The 23,711-nt window shown below is 33.9% G+C and overlaps 1 protein-coding gene across 7 annotated transcripts in view; it reads right to left on the bottom strand.

Moving 5' to 3' along the window:
- ERBB4 (erb-b2 receptor tyrosine kinase 4) overlaps positions 1–23,711 on the bottom strand; it is a 1,077,155-nt gene that overhangs the window by 262,069 nt on the left and 791,375 nt on the right. For 4 of the 7 annotated variants that reach the window (XM_077154989.1, XM_077154987.1, XM_077154993.1 and 1 more), the window contains exons 14-16: positions 21,497–21,590; positions 13,784–13,938; positions 5,722–5,796 (exon numbers count right to left, since the gene is read on the bottom strand). In XM_077154989.1, coding sequence (XP_077011104.1) covers positions 5,722–5,796; positions 13,784–13,938; positions 21,497–21,590 — 324 coding nt within the window. Of the gene's footprint in view, positions 1–5,721; positions 5,797–5,918; positions 5,964–13,783; positions 13,939–21,496; positions 21,591–23,711 lie in introns of all 7 variants that reach the window. The other 3 variants (XM_077154992.1, XM_077154988.1, XM_077154990.1) reach the window with 2 other exon arrangements.

Genomic DNA, 23,711 nt, shown 5'->3' on the forward strand with positions numbered 1-23,711 from the left:
CTACTCATCTAACTACTTTTGCTTAAAGTAACCACTTGAACATATGAACAGTAATTAATAACTACTGTGATGAGATGTTTTACTTTTCCTTATAATTCTTCTATAATTTAGGTATTTTATGGGTTTTTAGAAGCGTGGGGTGCAAATCGCCTAAAAAAGAAGCGATACCCTCTCCTTTACCTTTTCGAGCGCTCTTTAATTCAAAAGTAAATTTATAAGGGCAGGTCACAATGGCTCAGCAGGCAGAGTTCTCGCCTGCCATGTTGGAGACCCGGATTCAATTCCCAGTGCCTGCTCAAGCAGAAAAAAGAAAAAAAAACAAAAAAACAAAAAACACGCAAATTTAATATATGGAACCTGGTGAGGTAAGAATAGACATAATCAAAAGTGTGTGTGTGCTTTCATTTATTGGACTTAGGGATAATGACACAACTTCCACTCATCTTAGGCAGTCATCTATGGGTGAATTTTTACTATTTAATACAGATGTAAATTATTAACCAGGTTCCTTAGGGGTAAAACAAAGGACAAAGGTCATGCTATGTGTGAATGTGGTGTCAAGAATATCACATCATCTCTATCATATATCACACATGGGTCATACTGCTAAAGGGTAACCTGATATGTGACCGCTTAGCTAATAACTATTATAATGGAAAGTAAAAGGTGACAGAGGCTTTAAAAGTGGCAAGAAATATGAAAGCTTTCAAATATCTGCCCACACAAGATTTAGCGAATTAAATTGAGTTCAATGACCTTATTTCATATTGCAAAGCATCTAGATTAAATGAATTGGAGCAAGTAAACAAACACAAATGTTTTCATAGTTATCTAGTAATCTTACATTGTTACACAAATTCAAAAAGATTTATTAGTCACTTTATAGCTGTGACTGCTAACACACAAAAAGAAATGTTTTGCTAATAAAGTCTTTATTTATTGAAATTAACAAATGTAAACCCTAATGGAATAAAAACCTAAGATTATAAAAAGCTTTAGATTTATATTTGGCTAAGAAACTAAAATAGAACAGCATCTAGTACTTTGGTCTATCAGACTCTATGTTATAATAGCATATGTGCAGGCAAAAACCGATAACATCCAAACAAAAATTAAAAAAAAAAAACTTGCTGAACACATTTTTTCATAGGATTCTTGATGGAACAGCAAAATCATCAAAGGTTAGTATTATTTTAAAAATATTTAATCAGATAAGAGAAGTAGAGAGAGGTTATAAAATCTCTAGTATTATTTTCACTACAAGTAGCATATTCTAGGAGACTAAAGGTTAAAAAAATACTCTATTCTATCCTACCTAATCTTACTGGAAAAAATTCCAGCAGCAGTCTATAAGGTAAATGGGGTGTAAGAACCAATTCACAAATTACAGGCTTGGAAAAGAATAACACTGCTTAGAAAATGAAAATCGATCAAGATTGGAAACATTTCACCTGATTTCATTTAAATCTTCAATCTTTTTTCATGCTGGTTTAGGAAACAGAATATAACTTAATGGGACAGTAGGGAGAATGAACTCTAAATATTTCAGAATAGCCACACAGACATGCACAATATAATTCTCTATGACTAAAAGAAAATAGGCATTTGGATAGAATCTCCCAGTTAAAACATGGTTTATGAAACTTAGGGTTTTTAAAATATTTTCAGTTGTGTTTTTTTTCCTTCCTATTCTGTGTGACTCACTTTAATCAATTAAGATAGTAGCTTTAAAAACTATCATGGAATTTAAAAATGGAAAAGGGCTTGAAACATTACTACATTAGTTTGCTTTCAATTAAACGTATACCTACCACACCTCAGAGAAAAAACATATACTATAATATTAAGGGCACTGAAAATGGAGATACATGTTACTTTCACTTCTCAACCAATCTGCATCAAAACATCCTATGGTTTTAAAGTGGCAAGGTTAAATACTTCACATAAAACAGCCCTTATGAGGAGATTTGGACAAGTCAATTCATTCTAAGTCGATAAAACTGAAGAATAGAATTGCATTGTTTTAAACACCAATCCAAAATAGGTATTCATGAAAGATATCCACAATTGTCTAAAAGAAAACTCTTTGCTACTTACTGCCAATTTCTTGAAATCATTATTGTGATACAAAATTTAAACATTCAAAACCTAAGCAATTTTGATATGTCAATTCTGTAGTCACTAATCTACTGGATTAATGCTCAGCTAATTATGTAAACCACTGAATATAACATATCCTCAGGGAATTTTCAAAGAGAGTATAATGCCAAGCCTTCAAATTGAGTAGTACCTGCCAGCAATGAGCGTATATGGTATATGACAGTTTCTGTATATTATTTTGATCACTCCTCATACCAACCATATGAAGTATAAGAATTCCAATTTTTAAAATGTTTATTATCAGACCCAGTTAGAGAGAAGAAGCATGGTAGAGTCCAGATTTGAATTCAGGCTTTCCTATTCAAGAACCATTTCTTCTTAACTGTACACAATGTCTACAGATGCTTTTGTTTTAGGAATGATAGGTTTACTGTACTATTTATAGTGTTACTAAATAGGCAAATCTAAATTAGATGTATTAGTCTTAGATCATAAAGTATGTTCAGAAACCCAGGCAATAGGACTGAGCACCACGATACTACTTTTGTCTACATGCTGGAAATATTAAATCTATTGTTAGGGAAGTCACAGACACCTGTTGAGTGGCCATCACCCAGACCTCACCTACCCTCACTTCCTTCTCTTGGGAAGTCACAAACACAAACCAGTGACCATCCTCTGCCTCCTTCGGTTACTGCACCTCCTTTTCTATTGCATGCTATTCCAAGCCTGAGGGAGATGGTAAATCTATGGAAATGCACCGCCAGACCTTGAACCCATAAACCAGGAACAAGCAGCCCTAGATGCATATAGAACAGGAATTCTCAGTGACAGGAACCCCACCCTGAAGTAGATAAAAGCCACACTCAAACAGTACAGATTTGTCTCTTTTCTGGCACTAAGTGGGAAGAGCCTGATCTGGGCCAGTTTTCAGCCACCCTGGGAAACCTGCCATGATGGGACTTCTTCCCCTACTTTTTGGACTCTGTGTGCTATGTAAGTGACAAGGAGATTACTTGCCCCTCCTGGACTCTTTATACTATGCAAGTAATAAAGAGACCATTTGTTGAAAGTTTCTGCTGTGCTCTGCACCTGTGTTCCCACAACGTATTGGAGCAACTCACTCCACATAGTAAGACAAACTATGATTTTGAATTATGTAACCTGAATCACACTCATTAAAAACTACAAGTGACCTGTTACTGGGGTTTCAACATTTTCTCTGCCTCTGCACACTAGTCCATGACCCACTCTCATCGGTGGCAATGATGTACATTATAACAGGATTTTCAAGGTAGAGAGAGAAGAATGTCTTCCTTTCCTTAAAGAATTCCATTGGAATCTCTAGTATGCAAGGGGTAGAGGCATATATCAAAGCTTTCTCAGTGACTGAGAAACTTCTCTACTCCCCCTGGAAGTCATGTCCCCTATCCCCAAAGTTGAGAAAACTCAATATATAAAGAAAAAATAATAGTTATTGAGTGATTTTTATGAGGCAAGCACAGTCCTATGGACTTTACATCCATAAACTTATTCAATCTTCACAATTTATGAGCTATATTAATCTACCCATTTAACACATAAGGAACTGAGGTTCAAAGAATATAAGGAAGTTCCCAAAAGTCACATGTCTAATAAGCGGTAGAGCCGCTACAGCCTGACTTTGCAGTAAGAATATCTGGTTCCAAAGATAGCACATTTAATCACATACCATATCGCCCCTCACTAATCAACTGGAATCACTATAAAAAATTATCATAATAAATATGAAAAGGATAGTAGTGGTTCAACCAAAGTCTCAAGGATGACCAACTATTTCATAAATGTAGTAACAATCTAAGATGAACTTTGGCTTATAAAATTTCACCTTGGGTCTTAGGCTTTTCCATATATTCATATTATTTCCCTCTCTTCATCCCCACTTCCTGTGACTGATTTCATAATTTTGATCTTGCCCTAAACAACTTTTGAAGCCAGTCTCGATTGTACCCAAGTGTCAAAGTGCCACTGTTTTATAAAACCAACTGATTATAGCACATTCTTTGTTCCTAGAATTTAATTTCCCTATTTACTTCATTTAAAAAAATTTATTAATATGACATATCACTAATTTGATTGTTTTGAAAACTTTTAAAGGCAATACCATATGAATGAGAAAACTATGATCAATGGCATGGATGAATCTCTTAAATATAATGTTTAGCAAAAGAAGCCAGATATGAAGAGAACATACTTGATTAAATGAATTTATATTAAATGAAAAACCAGGCAAATTGAGCCTTTCAGAAATCAGGAGAATGTTTACTCTTGGAAGGAAGCACAAGGGGACATCTGTGGTTTCAATAATATTGGTTTCTTGATCTAGGTGATGGTTATACAAGTGTTTTTTTTTTGTGGGGGGGACCTTCATCTGTGCTTTATACAATTTTTTGTGTACTTTTACATTATGTATGTTATACTTCAATCTAAAAGTTTACATTGAAAGCAATATAACTTGATCCTCTAATTCTCACTTTGCTAATTGAAATTTAGCATTACTTCCATTCTAATAAAAAGATGCAGCTGATTTGTTTCATAAAGTAAGCTAAATTTGTCTTTACTTAAGTTTGTAAAATTACTATTTTCCTAAATATGAGAGTTTTTCAAAGTCAAGTTTAATGATGTATCATTTGCATACAGCATATATCTCACCTTTTTAAATGTACAGTTCTATGAATTTAGGCAAACCCATACATTTGTGCAACCACCACCATAACCAAGACACAGAACAATTTCATTCCTCTCTAAAATTCCCTGGTGCCCTTTTGTAGTCAACCTCACCCCACCCCCCCAGCCCCTGACAACTACTTATCTATTTTCTGTCCCCAGAGTTTTGACTTTTCCAGGATGACACAGTATGCAGTCTTTTAAATCTGGATTCTTTCTTTCGCATAATGCACTTGAGATTCATCCATGCTGTTGTGTGTAATAGCAGGTTGTTCCTTTTTATTGCTGAAAAGTGTTACTATGTTTTGATGGATATACAACTGAAGAACATTTATGCACTTATCAGATTTGGGGGATAATGGATAAAGCCGTTATAAACATCTGTGTGTAGGTTTCAGTGTGAACATGAGGAACATGAAGTTTAATGTGTTGTTAAATTTCAAGTTGCACTTTTACCCACGTAAAATATTTTCAATACTGTCTTCAGTATGGTAATTTTGGCACCTAGAGAATATATACCAACCAGTTCAAAATAGCATAGAATCAGAAATTGAATCAGATTAAGTAACAAACATCTTCCAAAACGAGACTGAGGTTTTCAAATTTCTCCCTTAAAAATCTTTAATTTTGCAATCATATGTAAAATTAAGAACAAAATATTCTATTCAAGATTCAGATTAATAATTCAAAAGTTTTCAACGCATAACATTAAAAACCAGTGCAATTACTAACTTGGACTCTGGAAACATAATGAATGAAGGAAAAAGAGGTAAAAATTGTGGCTGGAAAAATGAAGTATTTATGCCTCTTTCATAACTCTTTATATTTTACATTTGGTCCAACTGGTTAGTGCTTTTTATCCATGATAATCGGGAAAGAATCTGAGTGACAAAATGGAAACATGGTGGATGTTACCTAGCGTGTTGTGGTAAAGTGGAATGGCCCGTCCATGGGTAGTAAATGCAGTCATGACTAGTGGGACCGCTACACCTGCAAACAATTACAGAACAAAAAACATCATTCTCCATCCACAGTGACATGCGCACACATGCAGCAGGGCTCAAACATGGAGCCTTGGAGGAAAAACAACAGGAAATAAGCACACGAAGTACCTATCCATCAGGCCAATGCAGTCTTCGATACTTGAGCCTATGCACCTGCAGAAGAGCCAAGTTTAAAAAATACAAGGAAAGAAAATTAGTTATTTTTTTTTAAAGAATCAATAAGATAAATGCGAATCATGTCAAATTCTTAATTACAATTATCAGATAATATTTAGAACACCATGAATTTAAAACTGGTGAGAACATGACTGCTTGACAGACACACAGAAGCAAATTGCAATTACCACCCAAAGGGAGTGCAAAGAAACGTGTCCACAGGAAAGGACATTTTGCCCTGCTTCTGTGGATAACTTCCAAATACACACAGCCCATTTCTACTGCTTTCAATTATTTTGCTTTAGTCATGATTATATGCCTCAATGATTAACTTGCTATTTCAATGGCTAATAATTGATTTTATGTACATGACTTCTTCTAAAGGCCTTTAGTTTAAGTAAAGCCCAAAATCAATAAAAAAGGGACCTGAACTATTACATATAACATAATAACCTGATGTAGTAATGCCCATTAAAGATTGATTTTGGCAGGAAATGAGTTAACATGCTTTAATGCTATTCTCATGCATACTTAACATAATCACATCATTCCAGTCTTTGGTTGTGACTGTCTTTAAAAAATACTTATCTTTAAACATGAATTCATTTAAAAAGTAAATTAACTACTTTTCACACTCTCATTTATCTTGAAGCTCTCTTTTAAAATAGCAGTACCATAACAGGCAAATACAAGCAGGTTTTAAACTGCCATAATATTGAATTATAATGACAAATAAATACATATTCTTGGAGGAGATGAATACATTGAGACCCAGGTAGCTAAAGAATCCACTGTTCTTCAGACTTAAATGGAATTAATACACAGAATTTTGAAGTACAGTCCCTAGAATTTCCTTTGCACTATTGTAGAAATATTACTATTTTCTTTTTCTTTTTCCATCAAAGACATATAGTTCCAGGATATTATCAAGATTCTTCCTATAGCTATGATTTATAGACCTGCCTAATTCATTTGATAATAAAGATTATATATATACATATTTCCAAACTTTAAATAACAAAACTGAAAAAGAAGCTAACTTTAAATCACTATATAATGACATAAAAGGCACTCATATTGAAGGTCAGATTCTTCATTACATGTTTAAATAACTCTAAGCATCAGTGAAATAATATAATTATGGATAATGACAATTAAGTTACTCTCTGTTCCATTAATATTTGTTTTCAAATTCCTATGAGGTAGGAAATTTTGTTTTGTTTTGTTTTGAGAATTGGTTTTGAGCAGTTCAGAAAAAAAAAATAAGTTACACAAATATGAGAAATACTACCTATGACAACTCTTTAAAAAAAAAACAAAGAAGTAAATAGAAACACAGCACTGCATTATTGCCATAATCAAAATACTTGTAAAAATGGAAAATAAACACAGAAAAAGTTTCCAAAATTTCTTATGTACTTTTATTTTATTCTACTCTGGAAAACTTACTTTTTTGAAGTTCCTACTGTATGGTCTTCAAAATGCTTTTTTTACACCATATTGTCATTCTGTAAAATTATAGTCTACTCATGTTCAAATGAGAATCAGAAAAGCCATGGTTAGTTTACAGACTGTGCCTTTATAATAACTTTTGAAATATAAAAATATTTGAAAGGGAAAGTCAATCTGAGGAGAGACTGTGACTTATGAAAGCCCCTCAATTCCTCCCTTAAGAAATGTGTACTGCACTCCTACTAAGTGTCCCTACTGCTCTAGGAGCTGGAGGGAAGAAAAAAAGATGAATTAGAAACTTTAACTTTCCTGATTCTCAAAGAGCTCACAGTTTAATGAAGATAAATGCATAAACAGATGCATACTGTACAATGTTGATGAATGCATTAAAAATATTTAAAAGGGGTTTAGGGTGCATGGAGGAGGGTCATATGGACTAGTTTTAAAAGGTCATGGTAACCTCCTGGACGGGTTAGGCTGCTAAGCCTTAGGTGCTGAGAACTTGGGTTGCTGTGACAGTGATTTCTATGGGGTAAGGGACATCATGATCAAAAGCACAGATCTGAGGAAATACATGACATATATGGAAAACTGCAAGTAGTTCTGAGTATTTGGAGATCAAAATATGAGGCACTGGGGAATGGAACAAAAGAAAGTTAGAAAGTTAGATAGGAGCCAGATTTTGAAGGTGATTTGCCTCAAACAAACTTAATAGAAAACCACTGTATGGTTTTAAACAAGTTGTGAAATTATTAGATTTGTATTTTATATAGATCTCTTTGCCTTACAGCAGGTAGTCAATTTGAAGATAGAGAAGATGAATGGCTAAACTAGGGAAATGGTAACTGAGACTAAGGCAAAGGGACAGATTTAAGAAACGTCCTAAAATTATGGCAAAAAAAAAAAGTTGATAACTAATTTGATGATAGAAGTGAAAGGATTAGAGGAGTTAAGGATGACTCATATTTTTAGCTTTGCGAATGGTGGTAACTAACATGAAGGAGAAAATCCAAGAGATGGAACATGTTTCTTTGAGCATATAATTTCAGTTTTAGATATCTAGACTTTAGTGGGATTATCCCACATGTTGGTAGAAATCTTCCTCTGCAGCTAGAAAGATGAACTTGTAGCTAAGAGGGGACATATGATACAGCTATAATGATCAGTTTTAAACTATCAGTTTATAGGAGAAAGTTAAAACCATGTGGCAAAGATCACAGAAGAATAAATAAAATGAGAAAAGCAGAGGCTGAGGTCTGAAACCCAAAGGAAATCCAGTAACTGGCAAATGTCATAAGAAGAGCTCATTGTGATAGAAATGTGATAAAATATAATTAGTAAAATCAATGGATTGCAGTGTCTGGGATCTAAAGTAGAAAAGAACTTTAAGGAAGAAGGGTGATCGTCAGTGCCTGATACAGAAAGGTCTATTAAAATAAGAAGGTTAAGACTATTTCACTTGTCATTTTTGAGGTTACTAGAAGCTTGGTTTCTGTGATTTGGGAAGCACATTGGAGATAATAGAGTAGAAGCAAGAAAAAAACGGAAAGGAGAGACTGAGGAGATAGGATGTGGTGTCAAAAAAGTTTGTTGATCTGCAAATAAACTCACAACCCTTCTCATTACATGGGAAATAACTCCCAAGGGTGTAAGTCTTCCTGGCAATGTGAGACATGACTCCCACCGATGAGCCTGGCCCTGGTATGGTGGGACTGAGAATGCCTTCTTGACCAAAAGGGGGAAAAGAAATGGAATAAAATAAAGTTTCAGTGGCTAAGAGATTTTAAGTAGAGTCAAGAGGTCATTCTGGAGGTTACTCTTATATAGACTTCAGTCAGATACTGAAAAGTGCCACAGTATGCCAAGCCCCAATCTATAGTATTCCTGAAGGCCCTAAAGAATACCTGGGCTCTGTCAAAGACTCTATAAAAGTTTCACTTAGTAAGTTTATTTTTCTAGACATTTATTGCCTTCAGATTGTTCCTATGCCAGATAATCCCTGAAAGCCAGAGGTACCATTCTTTCCAAGAACATCAAACAGTTTCATTTCTTTACCCCATAAGGTTGACACCCCTTTCTAATGAAAAACTTAAAATGCTCATTGCCTAGATATTCCTAAAGATTAAAAGGATGATCAAATAAGAGGGAGGAGGTGTAACTGGGAAATTAGGATTTAACAAATGATTATGACCACTGACTCATTATATAGACATTTCTTTTCAGTTTCTAGTGTATCAGAATATCTAGAAGGAAATACGTGAAATTCGTGAAATGTAACCTAGTAGTCTTGATTTTTGATAATGATCATATGACTATATAGCTTTTATAATGTGAAAATGTGTTTGTAAAAACTATGTAACTTACAATCCTTTATTCAGTGTATGGGTAGATGACTAATAAAATAAAGACAAGCGTCAAAAATAACTACATATAGGGAAGATGGGGGAAATTATCCCTACATAAACTATGGATAATAGGAAAAGTACTACTTTAATAATCTCTCACCAATTGTAACAAGTGTTGCTACTATTAAAAAATAGCAGAATTACAAAAATAGTGTTATTATCAATTGCAACAAATTTTCAACACGAATGAAAGTGTTGCTCTATGGGAATCCTGTATTTTACCCATAACTGTTCTGTAAACCTACAACTTGTCTAATAAAAACTTAAAAAAAGAGAAAACTTTTAAAAAGTGTGCTGAAAATTTTGTTTAGGATATTTGAAGTTTAAACACATTTATAGTTGAAGGATGAAAGAAAAAATGGAAGACAAAGAAGAATGAGGATATAACAAGTGTCACCATCCTTTCTAAATCCAAGTCAATGAATACTGAAACATGTAAATTCTATTTCAACTTTTTGTGCTTTCTCTGCATAAGTAATTTATGCAATTTATATTGATTCAGCAAGGTAACACTATAATGAAAACTCAGAACTTTTGAAGAGTCAAAGCCCCAAATTAAGGGAATAAATCAGGATAAAGAATAGTAAAACTCTTAAAAAATGTATGTTACAAAAGATCAGAAAGAAAATCATGACATATCTACCTAACCTATCTGAAAATAATATGTGGACTTATGAATATTGAACTGTGTTTATTTGGTGGTTCTTACCAAATATTATACCTTACTGATGTATAAATGCCTGATGGGCCCATACAACCAACACAGATGAGGTATTTTGACAAAATTGGGTCAGGAATTTGAAATGAAAAGGGGGGGATTTTTTCGTTTCCACTGAAAAGGTATCTTAATTCTACAAGCAGCCCTTCTTTCCTTCCCTCCATCAAAGGAAATTCTTTCCCATGTCCGATATAAGGTTTGATTTTCTACAAAACCAAATTTTAGTTGACATTAAATTAGCATAGACTCAAGTGATATTAGTAAGGCAACTATAATCCTTGCCTTAACCTCACTTAATTACAAGCTAAATTTAGTGTGCTAAGGTCTTTTTTTAAGTTCCTCTCTTGCTATTATTTTCTCTTGCTTTTTTTAAATGTGAAGATCATTTTTATATTTTAGATTCTTGCTCATCATTTCAAAATGCCGTATGGAAGGGTTTCTAGTGAATGGATATCAATTGTAATAATGTAAATTCACTGGAGTGGGTCCATAGAGGTCAAGAACTAGCTCATTTCTATATCTGCCCATCGCTATACTTGCCACAGAGTAGATGTTCAATATAACAAAGATGAAGGATGAATAAAATGGGAAAAAGTGGCCAAAACAGGGGCACTCTAGTAAAGGCAAGAAGAGACGGTTGTTTATTTTTGTTTTTCTCTGTAGGGATATTAGTGAAAATGTCCTGATCGGGGCTAAATGGATAATTTATATAAAACACATCTAAAGAATTATTAGAGCCTTCAATGTACTTTTAGAGTTGAAAAAGTGCTTTTACAGTATTACACAGATAATTTTGTCTTTTAAAAATATCATTAAACGGGATTCAAAGTAAGAATTTTCTTCTAAAAACAGTGATGTGAAAGACTATTTCCATTAACTCGATACTTGAATTATCTAAATGACATAATATTAGCACAGAAAAGAAGAGCTGTTTTCCAGAAATGGAGGTGGCCTGGTGAGTTCACATTTACTGGTAGGTCAGTTACTATGCGTATTTAGGAAGAAAAATAGCCATTTGTCTTATCAGCGCTACCATCTCTCTGATCTTTCTAAATGCTCAGTTTGAAAAGAAGAGACTCTGCACAGAGCCCTTCGTTACTTCACTAAAGGAGCTCAAAGCACTATTGCTGATCAGCAATTAGTGTTAATTTGGGGATGCTCAATTCCTAAACTCTGTTCTGGGACTGGACCACAAAACACTGATGAAGTGACTGAACTTGGACAACAGGGAGGCTGCTGGGAAAAGAGGAGCGCAGGGAGCTCAACGATAACAAACCAAAATAAAAACGTGCAGGACCAAGACTGTCTTAGAGAATCTTAGAAGATCCCTGGGAGTATACAATATTCAAATTTTGTCTCTCTGTAATTCTGCAGCAGTGAGTTACTAAAGGCATCTTTCTTCTCTTTACTTGGTGTTCCCAAATGATTTAGTGAGATTTGTTCTTTATTATACCTTCATCCTCCCCTTTGGTTGACATCCACATTTTGCTGTTGTGGCAAACCATTCTCGTTTCATTGCCCCTTACTTCTACTTCCCCCCACTATACATGTTTTCTTTTATTATATCACCATGATTTAAAAGGGCTGAGAGGAAGACACAACAGCCACATATCCAAACTACGGCTCTGTGATCTCCCTTTCATTTCCCTAATGGCGTTATTGTAATTAGATTTGCAAAAACAGCAAAAGGTCTCATTTTGAATGGCGACAGCTGTTGACATCAATATTATATTGAATAATTTACTGGCTTAATTTTAGCTGCAAAACAACAAAACCCTCTTGTGGATGATGATTTTATCAGGCAAAGTTTTTTTTCTGTTGCTGACTCTTTCTGTCCAATACCAGTAGTTTCTTCGTGAAATACTCTTAACTCAAGTGGGCCAAACACTTACAAAGGAAGCGGTTTATTACTTCTAGTCCTTGAAGCAAAGTGTCTATGTGACTATTTCAGAATCCTCAACTTATATACTTATGTGTAAACCAGTGAATTTGCAGTTAGCTCTTCCTAACTCAATTTGAATTTGTATGGCAGAATATTACTTTACCTTTGAGGATATGCCACTTCATAGAGTGACTTAAGCTGATTCTTGACCTGCAGGAAATTGCAGCAGCATCTGCAAATTGATGTCTTCTTGGTAGAAAATGATGTTGCTTGCTTAACTTCTTCAATATCCCCTAACAGCTAGTCCTTAATTTGGCAGAAAATGTCTTTATGGAATCTCATACTTCCCTGCCAGCTATAAAGTACCCAAGATGATTCTCAACACAAAAGTGTGTGTGTGTGTGTGTGCTTGTATGAGTGTGTGCACATGTACACACACACAATGGAAAAGAGATTATATGGACAGAAGAATAGAGTATGTGAAACTGTTTTTAATTCTAAATTATTCACCTTTTGGAGGGAAGGAAAATAAAAGTCCTGGCTAAAAGAGACTAGCTGTCTTTTAAGAAATAGTTCATGGGGTTTGTTTTAAATGAGTGATATTTCTTGCATGGTTCAGTTTTTTTAGATTTTTGTGATGTGTTTTTTATTGAATTGTTGTTATCTGTATTGTAGGTAATCCACTTATTATTGATTGCACAATGAATTCTGTTGAAAAACAGAAAAGATGCACCCATTTGTGCATTGTCCTATATTGACTAAAGAAATGCTAGGGCATAGGATAATCTGTAATGCAATTACTTTCACAAAATCAACTCGTAATTTTATCAATATACATATAACTATGTTCTCCTTTTTTTTTTTTCCTCCAACACTGCCTTCCATTAGATTTTCTTGAAGGAGTAATCGAAGGCAGTATTTATCAGAAAGACATATCCTCACCTTAAGCTGATTGTGACAATAAGGAAACAGAAACAGAAAAAACACTGTTAAGGATTTAATAAGTGGAAATCTCAAAAGCATGACTACTATCTTGTCCTTCCTGGTATCTTGAGTCTTCAGTTAAATTTGGAAGAATCTCTACATCCCATCATGAATACCAACTTCACAGAGGTCTCAAAAGAATTGGTATAGGTAAATGCTAAACCAGAAATATTTCAGAGTACACAAATCTGCTTCCTTAATCCTTTCTCTTGGAAAGGATTTCACGGACAGTCAACATAATAAAAATAAAAGATCAACAGAGTTTTGTCTAAAGTTATTATAAAATTAGCAGACAGCATCCGAAATAAGAGGCATGTGTGTACCTTTTGATTGGCAACACATACAGGGAGAGTCCTGGGCCAGCAGCGATGCTTACCCTTGGGTGCAGTTTGGATGGCAGGGGCGACACTCTCGGTCCTGATCAGCATACTTGAAAATGAAACTGTTTGCCCCCTGTAAGCCATCTGGACACTTCTCCACACAGTTTGGACCATCCTTAAAATGGGAACACTTTGTACAGTTGTCAGGTCCCTGAAAGGTGAGAAAGAAAAAAAAAATAGAGAAAGAATAGTATTGTCATTTCCTTTGTAGTACATTCATGCAATATATTATTGAGAATTCACTGGGAGGCGATTCTTCTTCTAAGGAACTGGAGACTATTTTCATCCACACAAATGTGGATATAGCTTCTGCAGTACCAGTATAGCTCATGAGAGTCTCATAGCTCAGTTTTGATACCCTGCATGCTGGAAAAGAGAATGAAAGGTTTGTTCCTGAAATATTTTCCTTTTTTTTTTTAAATAAGTGGTTAGTGGCTTAACTGAATTCCATGTCTTGCTTCTAATTTGATGTAATTGCATACACAAAAATGTTCAATGACTTTTTCAAAAGGACATCAGTATTTTCTATTTGTAATTTATTACTGGTGATATTACAGAGCAACAATATTTGGTAATAACACATTTTCCCCGGGGTTGTTTCATCAAAATCACTGGGAGTATGTAAATACTATACTAAATATTAATGAGGAGAAGGACATGATAGGGTTTAGGTAACAGTGAAGTTCATATAGAAGTAGATCTAAATTATCACGACTTTATTGGAAAAATAAATTTTACATTTTACTCTGCTTGAAATAAAAGGAGTTTCGCAGTTTGAGCAAACAAAGTTAATTTCTAGGTGGCTGTCTATCTCAAACCAGCTTGTGATAACACTAAAGTCACATCACGTCTATTTTGAGGGATTTTAGCATGTCACAGAACAATATAAATCCATATAAAGGTATATTCTGATGAGCAAATATCAAGAACTCTTGACAATAAAATAGATATGCACAAAATAAAATTACATGGAGAAACTTATCCAAGTGTAAAGGTGATATAAATATGAGCATGATAAATTTAAATGGAACTCACTTTATATATTTATATCTATAATAGATACTAATTTTCCAAAATGTAGTATGTTAATAAATGATAATAATATGAAAATGTATATGGATGTCATAACAAAATGAAAAACATAAAACTAGTATTAAACATCTAAGAATTTTACAAAATAAAAACAGGCTTGGATTAGGTTCTGGGGTCAGTAAACATGCAAGAAATGGTAAATAGCATATCCTCAGATGAGGAAAATTGAGAACGTTTTTATTTTAAAAATGCTATTTTCTTAAAAGATGCCAATATTTTCAAACATTCTGCTACCAAGTATTTCAAATCTCTTTTACTAAATGTGGTTTAACTTTTTGAAAACTTTATTATTTTTTCCAAAGTTTTGAATAGTGATATTTCCTACTTGAAATTTACTACCACCCCTATTTCCAGAAACCCATTTTGTCTTAGGATCCTCCCTCTCTTTGACAACTCCTTCCTGCAACTACCTCTTCCCCTGATTCATTTATCTCCCAAATCTGGCCAAGCCCACGTGGTTCAACAACTGTAACAGATCACACTGAAGACAATTTAGATATAGAACACATAATAAATATAGAGTGTGGCAATTTAATTTATCAGGGTTCTAAATGTAAACAGTCGTACTTGGGAGCCAATAATTAGCAAAATTATACTGAAATTAGGCGGGTAGTATGGGTATCATATCCCATCCTGGCAATGTATTATATCCCTACATAAATGTTAATCCAAATGCAGTGAGACGTTGCGATTTGGTGATATGAGACACCTGGAAATGAAGAAAATCAATATTTAAAACTTTAAAGATGGAGGCTTCTAATGGAGAGCAGTGATGAAAGGGAGAGAAATTAACCAGGAATAGGCAGCTAGAAATACTGAGACTGTGATCATTTATCTGCCTATTTCACTACTTTGAGGCTCAGAAATAAAATAAAGAAAAGAACTATGAAACCTAATCCCTATTCAACATTAAGAGTTTGCTAATGACAACTTATTTCCTACCAAAAAGAATACTTTACAGGCTTCCAATTTTAACATCTGCTTATGGGTACTTAGGCACGCAATGCCGTCTATTATGCAAAATCATTTACAGTGCAAGCATGCTTGGTGGCACGATTTATTGTACAGGACAAAAAACAAGCTGATGTCTTTTTGAACATAAGAATAAATAAAACTTACTATGAGCAAAAGAGGCAATTGTACCCAGAATTGGGAATTAAGAATTATTTCTCTAAAAACTCTTATAAAACAATGCCAAGACCAAAGCTAAGTATCAATGATATGGGCTATAATGGATATAGGATTTTTTTTTTTTTTTCAGATCAATGAGAATGTTCTTAAATTGATTGTGGTGATGAATCCATAACTATGCTAATATACCAAGAGCCATTCATTGTACACTAGGGATGGACTGTATGGTGTGGACTAAAACTGAACAGTGCCCGGGTAAAATCAGAAGATACAAAAATATATCAAAATTCAATTCATATTTGAGATTTAAATATAATTTAATAAGACAAATTCTTTTTTGTTCTTCCTTTTGTTAAACATCTCTTAACTATTTGTTTGTTTTAGCCTAAAGCCCTAAGCTAACATAATTTAGAAAAGTGCTGAACAATCTCAAAAGAAATGAAATGTACTGATTCTTATTTCCCTAAAAAAGAGATTTAAAGAAATAAATGTATGCCTACTCCTTACTCTACTATCATTGTAGTCAGAAAGCTTCTAAGAACAATGAATGAACTCATAAATACAATACAGAAAATGGAGGTGAAAGCTCTACTCTTCTTTTTTCACTGATTAGAAGCTACCTCTGGACTCAATAATCTAGTAGGCAACTAAAGCCTGATAGAAACATTACATTTTTCTTAGCAACATTGATATTTTTCTCTGGTAGTTACTATCATGCATAAAGCTACTAAGATCTAATTCTCTTCAACGTCCAGGTACCCAGGAAGATTGTATTTCCTCCCTCTAGAGGTAAGATCTGGCTTGCCTTGGACAATGGAATGCAAGTAGAAGTGATGTATGAGAGCTGCCTTGACTCTGGAACCCTGTGTGGATGTGCAAGTGTCATAAGTTCAAAGCATCCTGGAATTCTAGCTTTCTGTAGAGAGAGAGGGGCCAGAGAGTTGCCCAGACCTGCAGTAAACTTTACATGAAAAAGATTTAAGCATTTTCTTGTAAGCTACTACAATATAGGGATTATTTATTAGGGTAGTACAACCTTATTAAACTCATATCTACTATAGCTTTTATAAAAATGTATATTAAATCTGTCCCTTTCTCTTTGCTGCCCTATAGCCTACATTTTGGTCTCCTGCAATTTTATCTGATTTCCTTTTCTTCTCACTATACAGGACTAGTGAAAGTGAAGATGAAAGGATCATATTGAAAAAGAATGAAATAGAGAAGACCAAGTGCAGACAAATGAGGATGAAAAAACAGAGGCCTTGCTCAATTTCAAATCTCTCTCTCATGATTATCATGGATTTCTGTCACATTTAAATAAGATAATACTATTTCATTTCACATATAGCTGTCATATTCCCAGAAAGCAAAAATTTTACATATTATACTTACAGACAATGTTGCCTGAAAAAAAGCAGGAAAAATAAAAAAGAACATGAAACTTGGAGTCAGAACTTCTATAGCTGAGTTCAAGCTCTATATTTTGCCAGGCTGCTGACTTTTGGGTCATTTTTCTGTTATGGGTAGAATTGCGTCCCCCCAAAATACGATATGTTGAATACCTAACCCTCAGTATCTCAGAATGTGACCTTATTTGAAAATAGGGCCTGTGCAGATGAAATCAGTTAAGATCAGGTCACACTTGAATTAAGGTAGTCTTTAATTCAATATGCCAGGTGCCTGATATTAATGACTATACTTATTTCTAACAGCTTAGTTTCCTACTTTGATTCAAGATGTAACAGTGTTTTCCAAGCCATACAATTTTACATAAATATTAGCAACTGCTAAAACATTGCCAGGTCAGATAAATGTGATTACTATAGAATAAACCAAAAGATCAGGAGTGAGAATTCCAACTGGCTTTGATGATTTCTTCCTCTATTTTGTCACAGTGTCAGTCTTATGGAGAACCTTCCGGAAACTCTGAATACCTTAAGTGATATGTGTCTGCTGTTTGGTAATGAAACCCTCCTGTTTCTAGTTGTGACAATCAATATGTGAACACTTAAATAGGCAAGAACCTAGCATGAATTGTAACAAGGTGAAAGCAAGCATCCCTTGGAGTAGGAACAAAGTTTGGGCCACTCTTTGAGCTCATCTATTCCAGTTTTTCAGACACCATTAGCTTTTCAGACACCATTAGCAAGCAGACATTGTGTCCTTACCTGCTAAGCATTTTAAGGCTTATTGATCACTTAGGTTTTCTTGATTCTGTGCTCTGCTCTTCTCTAGATGCCTGATTTAGTTTTAACGAACTTTCTATTCTTTTGACTTACAGCTTCAATTCACAGTTTTAGCTGAGAGTAGTGATCTTAATTTCCTTCCCCAACAAATGCTGGCATTACAGAACCAAAATGTGTTCATTAAAAGCTTATTTTTTAATCTTTCTCAGTTACCAGATAATTTTGAAAATTGCAGGAATAACTTATTTTTTTATTATATATACTTTTATAAACTGTCTCAAATCTTTTCAGGAACAAAGTGAGTAAAAAATGAATGGACAGCTTTGAAATTTATAACTTTTTGTATATAGGTTATGTTCACAAAAAAGAAGGAAAAAAAAGTCGATTGTGATGATAAATAAGTATTTAAGCACTCTAGCCTCCTATATTCTGGAGTAGCAGAAGGAAAAATATGAGAGGATCATATGGTAGCCCATGACAAACTCTGGGATCTGCCCTGTAATCACTTGTTGAAGAGTGCTTTGAAAACTATTGCTTTTTTATTTCTTTGCTTTGTATATATGTTATACTACACAATTAAAAAAAGTTAAAAAAAATAACAGGATGCTATTAAAAAGAAATGAATGGACAGAAAACCTGAAGAAACACAAAATTTTAAGAGAAATTAATACACTAGTTATTTGCTAGCATAATTTTATATCATAGGAGGCAGCAGGAGAAATGGAAAAAGTACTGGACTTAGAGACAAGTGCCCTGAGACTAGATGCCAGAATTGTAATTTAGTAGATGTACCATATTGAGCAATACATTGAACATTTCTGAAGTTCAGTTTCCTCAATGGTAATAGTAAATAATAGCTAAAATACAAAGAAAAACATGTATGCAAAATACTTAGGATGAATACTAGCTGACAAAAGGCATGAATAAACATCTGCTAAATCATGAATATGAAATGATCCATGAGAATCACAATGATTCTCACTTTTGATTGGCAGTAATAATAGTCATTAAACTTTGTTTCATGCTTGAAAACCAGTATAGCCATCCCAAAGTAGCAGTTATTGAAATCTTTCCTCAATAAAGATAAGGCTTTCAAACAGATATTAAGCAAACATCAACATCTTATATAAGGGATCCTCTCCACAAAAGTACATTGGAAAATACATGGCCGATTAACGACTATACTTATTCTTAACAACTTAGTTTTCTATCATTAGAATTAGTTGAACCAAAAGTATTATTCACAAAGAACATCTAATTAAAAAAATAATACATATTATATGAAAGATTTAAAAAATCATAGCATTTATTTTCAATATACAGAATTCATTAGATGGGGAAAAGACTAATGTTATAAAAAATAAAGCAAGCCAAGAATGTCACTGTAGTGAATTTTGAGAAAGACCTTTGAACAATGATTTTTGAATCTGTTAACATAAAAAAAAAAGTACAGTAATTGGTATGCTGAGAAAGTCAGGCACAAAATAGGTACCAAATACTATTTGATGAATAACGAACAAAATCTTTCCTAGGGTTCTGTTCTGAATGAAAGGGGTAAGGGAAAGAAAAGGAAATTACATGTGTGAAGAAAAAAATGGAAGAAGGAATAAAAAATCCATAGAAAGTACCAGTGCAGTAGGATCCATCGTGATTCACAGAGGAAGCAACAGGTAATTCTGGGTAGTCATTCATAGTTTTTTCCAAATATTTTTGAAATCTATGCCCAATACATGTTATAACTGACTCTAGAGACATACAATCTGTACTACCTTCTTTCAAGGATATGGGGAAAATTATTGATTATTGAACATTTTAACATCTCACACACTCTGAAAAAAACTCGCTCTGAAAAAGGGCTTTTAGTTCTATGACCAATGGTCAAGAATGCACCTAATAAGTAAGTTTTAAAAAAATTCATACAGTTATTTCAGTTTGCTATGACATTCTTCATAGAATCTGTGTTTCTCAGGCTGAAGATAAATAGTATTTTTCATTACTGTCCTTAGTGGAGAAAGAAAATAGCTGCATATTCCCTTTGCATACTTACTTGGAGAGTATTATATATTAAATTGCCTTCTAGACTTTGGTTCTTCAAGCCAAATAACACCACTTCTTTTTTTTCAAAGTTCTGATATTCCAATCTTAATCATCCTTGCAGTGGTTCTCTGAACTGTCCAAGTTTTCCACATCCTTCTTTAGATGAAGTTCCAGAACAGTTCATTGAAGCCTAATGGAAGTTTGGAGGGCTCAATGATATTTTTTCCTAAGGTAATTAAGTGCTAAATAAGCACTTTGTAGAACAAAGTACTATGACTGAAGTTCCAAATGAATTCTTATGGAACAATGTTGAGCACTTAGCTATACCTAAATGGTAGTCCCCAAATAATCTACTGAGAGATGACTTGACACTATAGATAAACTGGAATTTTGTCTAAAGAAGGATGAGCATGAAACTTTGGAATGACAAACTGATACTGACCTCATCATTAAGAAGAAAGACCGAATGATGGAAAGCAAAGGAAGATCTAAAAAGTAACTGTTATTTTCTCATTAAGGCTACCTTCAACCTACATAAACGTCTCCTCATTTACGAAGACTTTCCTGATCCCACAGACCCTACTTAGCTTCTTACGGCTCAATATTTTCTGTACTTATCACATTGCCTTAAACTGTAGCTTACGAGTACTTGTCTTCCTCCTCCTTTTCAAGTGTCCTTCACACTATTTATAATGGTTATGAATGATTAAACACAGATATAAACATTTATAGTTCTCCCCAAACTTAGCACAAACTTTCACACTTGCATGTCATTGCATGTTTCCTCTTTCCAGAATTATCATTTTCGGAGCACAGCCTGATATCACTTCTCTATAGCCTTACTTGATGCTCCGACCTCCATCCCAATGACAAAATTAGCTTTTCCTTCATTTTGTTCCTATAGAAACTTATATATATTTATATATTATCAAGTTTTATGCTTCGATCTAATTATTTATTTATCCTTCTTTTCTTTTCAATACTGTGAAATCTTCAAGGGCAACTCAATATTTCTCTTCTCTTTGAATGCATTATCTGGGGCTTAATAAATACTTAGTTTCATAAATATGTATGAAATTTAAGTTTTCAATATCTCTACTACTAAACTGTAAGCCTCTTGAGGGCAGAATATTAAACACATTTCTGCATAGCATGTTCTGCGTTCCCATTGAGCAGATGGATAAAACAATAAAACAATGACTTAACTGACATTCATGCATGATTCAAATAAGCCAACAGAACTACAGATGCCTCCACGCTTACCGGTCCATGGCATGTGAGAGTGCTGTCTTCCATCTTTTCACACTGAGGGTCACACTCCACACAGATGGAGCCATTCTCAAACTCCCGAAATTCACTGTGAAAACATTGGCTGCATGAGGCAGTGAAAGCAAATAAGCTGTCAACTTAACAAATGAAGTAACATCTGCTAAAAGCCCTATTGGCAGGGTAAATTCTAGAGTCTGTTTCTCCATGTGCCAGGAGCATCAGAAACATTTCCTTGTACATTAAGGAGTAACTTCTCCATTAGGAGAAAAGATAAACTGCAGCCAGATGGCTCTCCTTGCCCTCTGTGGGGTTCAACTATAGTCTCAATCAGGAAACCTCTTTCCTGTGAGAGGTATAGTAGCAGTCTCAAATAGAAAAAAAAAAAAAATCCTAACACTTATGATGACAAAGCAGAACCATTTTTACCCGTGTATATGGCTGTGCCTGTACTTCTATTCCTGATCTTGAGTTTTAAGGAGTTTGTCTCTAGATAAAATTTTATTTTGGCTGAAGTTTTATTTTTCAGATTCTGAAATACTATTGTACATTTCTTGTTGCTAAGGTACAGGAAAGTTCTCCATCCTTGCCCTTCAAATCCCAAAACTCTAGAGGCATTTTGCGAGTGTGTGTGTGTGTGTGTGTGCGCGCATGTGTGTGTATGTGTCAAACTTCTAAAACTCCCTTGATCTCTTTTCTCCTCTTAAAAATATCTATCTTGGAGAATTAGAGAAAATTTCTCCTTATGATAAAATTTATCATTTCTTACATTATTGATCTAGTATCACAATATCTTTTTCCGTTTAAATTCTTTTTGGAGTAAATTTATATGGTATAAAATAAAGACTAGCTGGTTTAATGGTAGAATCCCTAAACTGTCTAACTGAAATCCTTAAACTGTCTAAAAGAAATGAGATGATCATTCTTCCCCACATCTTTATGTTTTTGTGGCTATTTTTATATAAATGTTATCATTGTATAAACCTTCCAATCAACTTCTACTCTAAAACTGTGATTTCAATAATTGAGTATCAGCCATCTATAATATTTTTAATCTGACCCACTCCTATTAATGCATGAAAAGGGTAAAGACAATTTCAAATGGTGTTAATGAGCTATTAAAATTTGACTAAATGCTTCTGTTCACTTTATTATTTTGTGCCTTTGAATCATGACTACTATTCCAAACCAATAGTATTGCAAATATGGCAAATGTGGCAATTATGCATTAGATGATACATCCAAATATGCTTTTCTCTATAGTAAATTGTTCACATTTTTTCAGGATAAATTTTCTCATTTGGCTATTTAAAATCCTTAATAAACTATAGAAGTCCAAAGGGTAATCTATATTTTCTACTGGTAAAATTAAGATCATATCTACTCTAAGGCAAAATAATTAAGTTTGATCTTTTACAATGAATAGCATAAACTTATTGTTTAATTATGCATGCAACACATTTAATTACATGAATCTGCATATTGAAGATGGGATTTTCATTTGTCATGTACCAAATACTTTATGAGTTTAACAATCTCAATTACATGAAAATGATTTTTTTTTACATTATTTGTGTACATGAGCAATACAAAGTATTCAAAAGAGGAAATCTTAACAAAATAAAAGTCCGAATGACTTGGTATTAGAGAGAGGAGCTTCAGTTAAACTGAAAAGAGCATCAAAAACATAGCCCATATAATGAAACTATATGACAGCTACAGCAAAGCGTGGAATCATCAGGGAATTACTGGCTCAAGATAATAGCTTCTTGAATAACCAAAGGATTGTGGTTCTAAATGAAAGTTATAATTTTATGGTGTTAAAACACAGGGAATAATTTTCCTCCTCTCCTTCTCTAACCCCAACTTCCAGTCCCCACATAGTTCAGAAATTATGCATATGGCATGAAAAAATCACGGAGACACCATAGCTTTTTCTTCCATAGCAGTTGCAGAGAATTTGCAGAACTTCTTTTGTCCTCCCAGAAGAGATCTTTGCAGTCTTTATTACTTCTGCCCTTCATTGCCCCTGCCTCACCTTTTGCTGTCTCTCTTTACTGTCTCCTAGTGATTCTATCATGACTTTCCCAGAGCTCCCCTTTCACTTGAATCTAACCTAACAAATCAAAGTCTACCAAGCATGTGCTTTGCACAAGGATTTTTTTTTTTTTTTTTTGCTAGTATACATTTCTCACAATTTTCTGGTTATGTA

The sequence above is a fragment of the Tamandua tetradactyla genome, chromosome 3 (assembly GCF_023851605.1).
Source record: "Tamandua tetradactyla isolate mTamTet1 chromosome 3, mTamTet1.pri, whole genome shotgun sequence".
Lineage (NCBI taxonomy): Eukaryota > Metazoa > Chordata > Mammalia > Pilosa > Myrmecophagidae > Tamandua > Tamandua tetradactyla.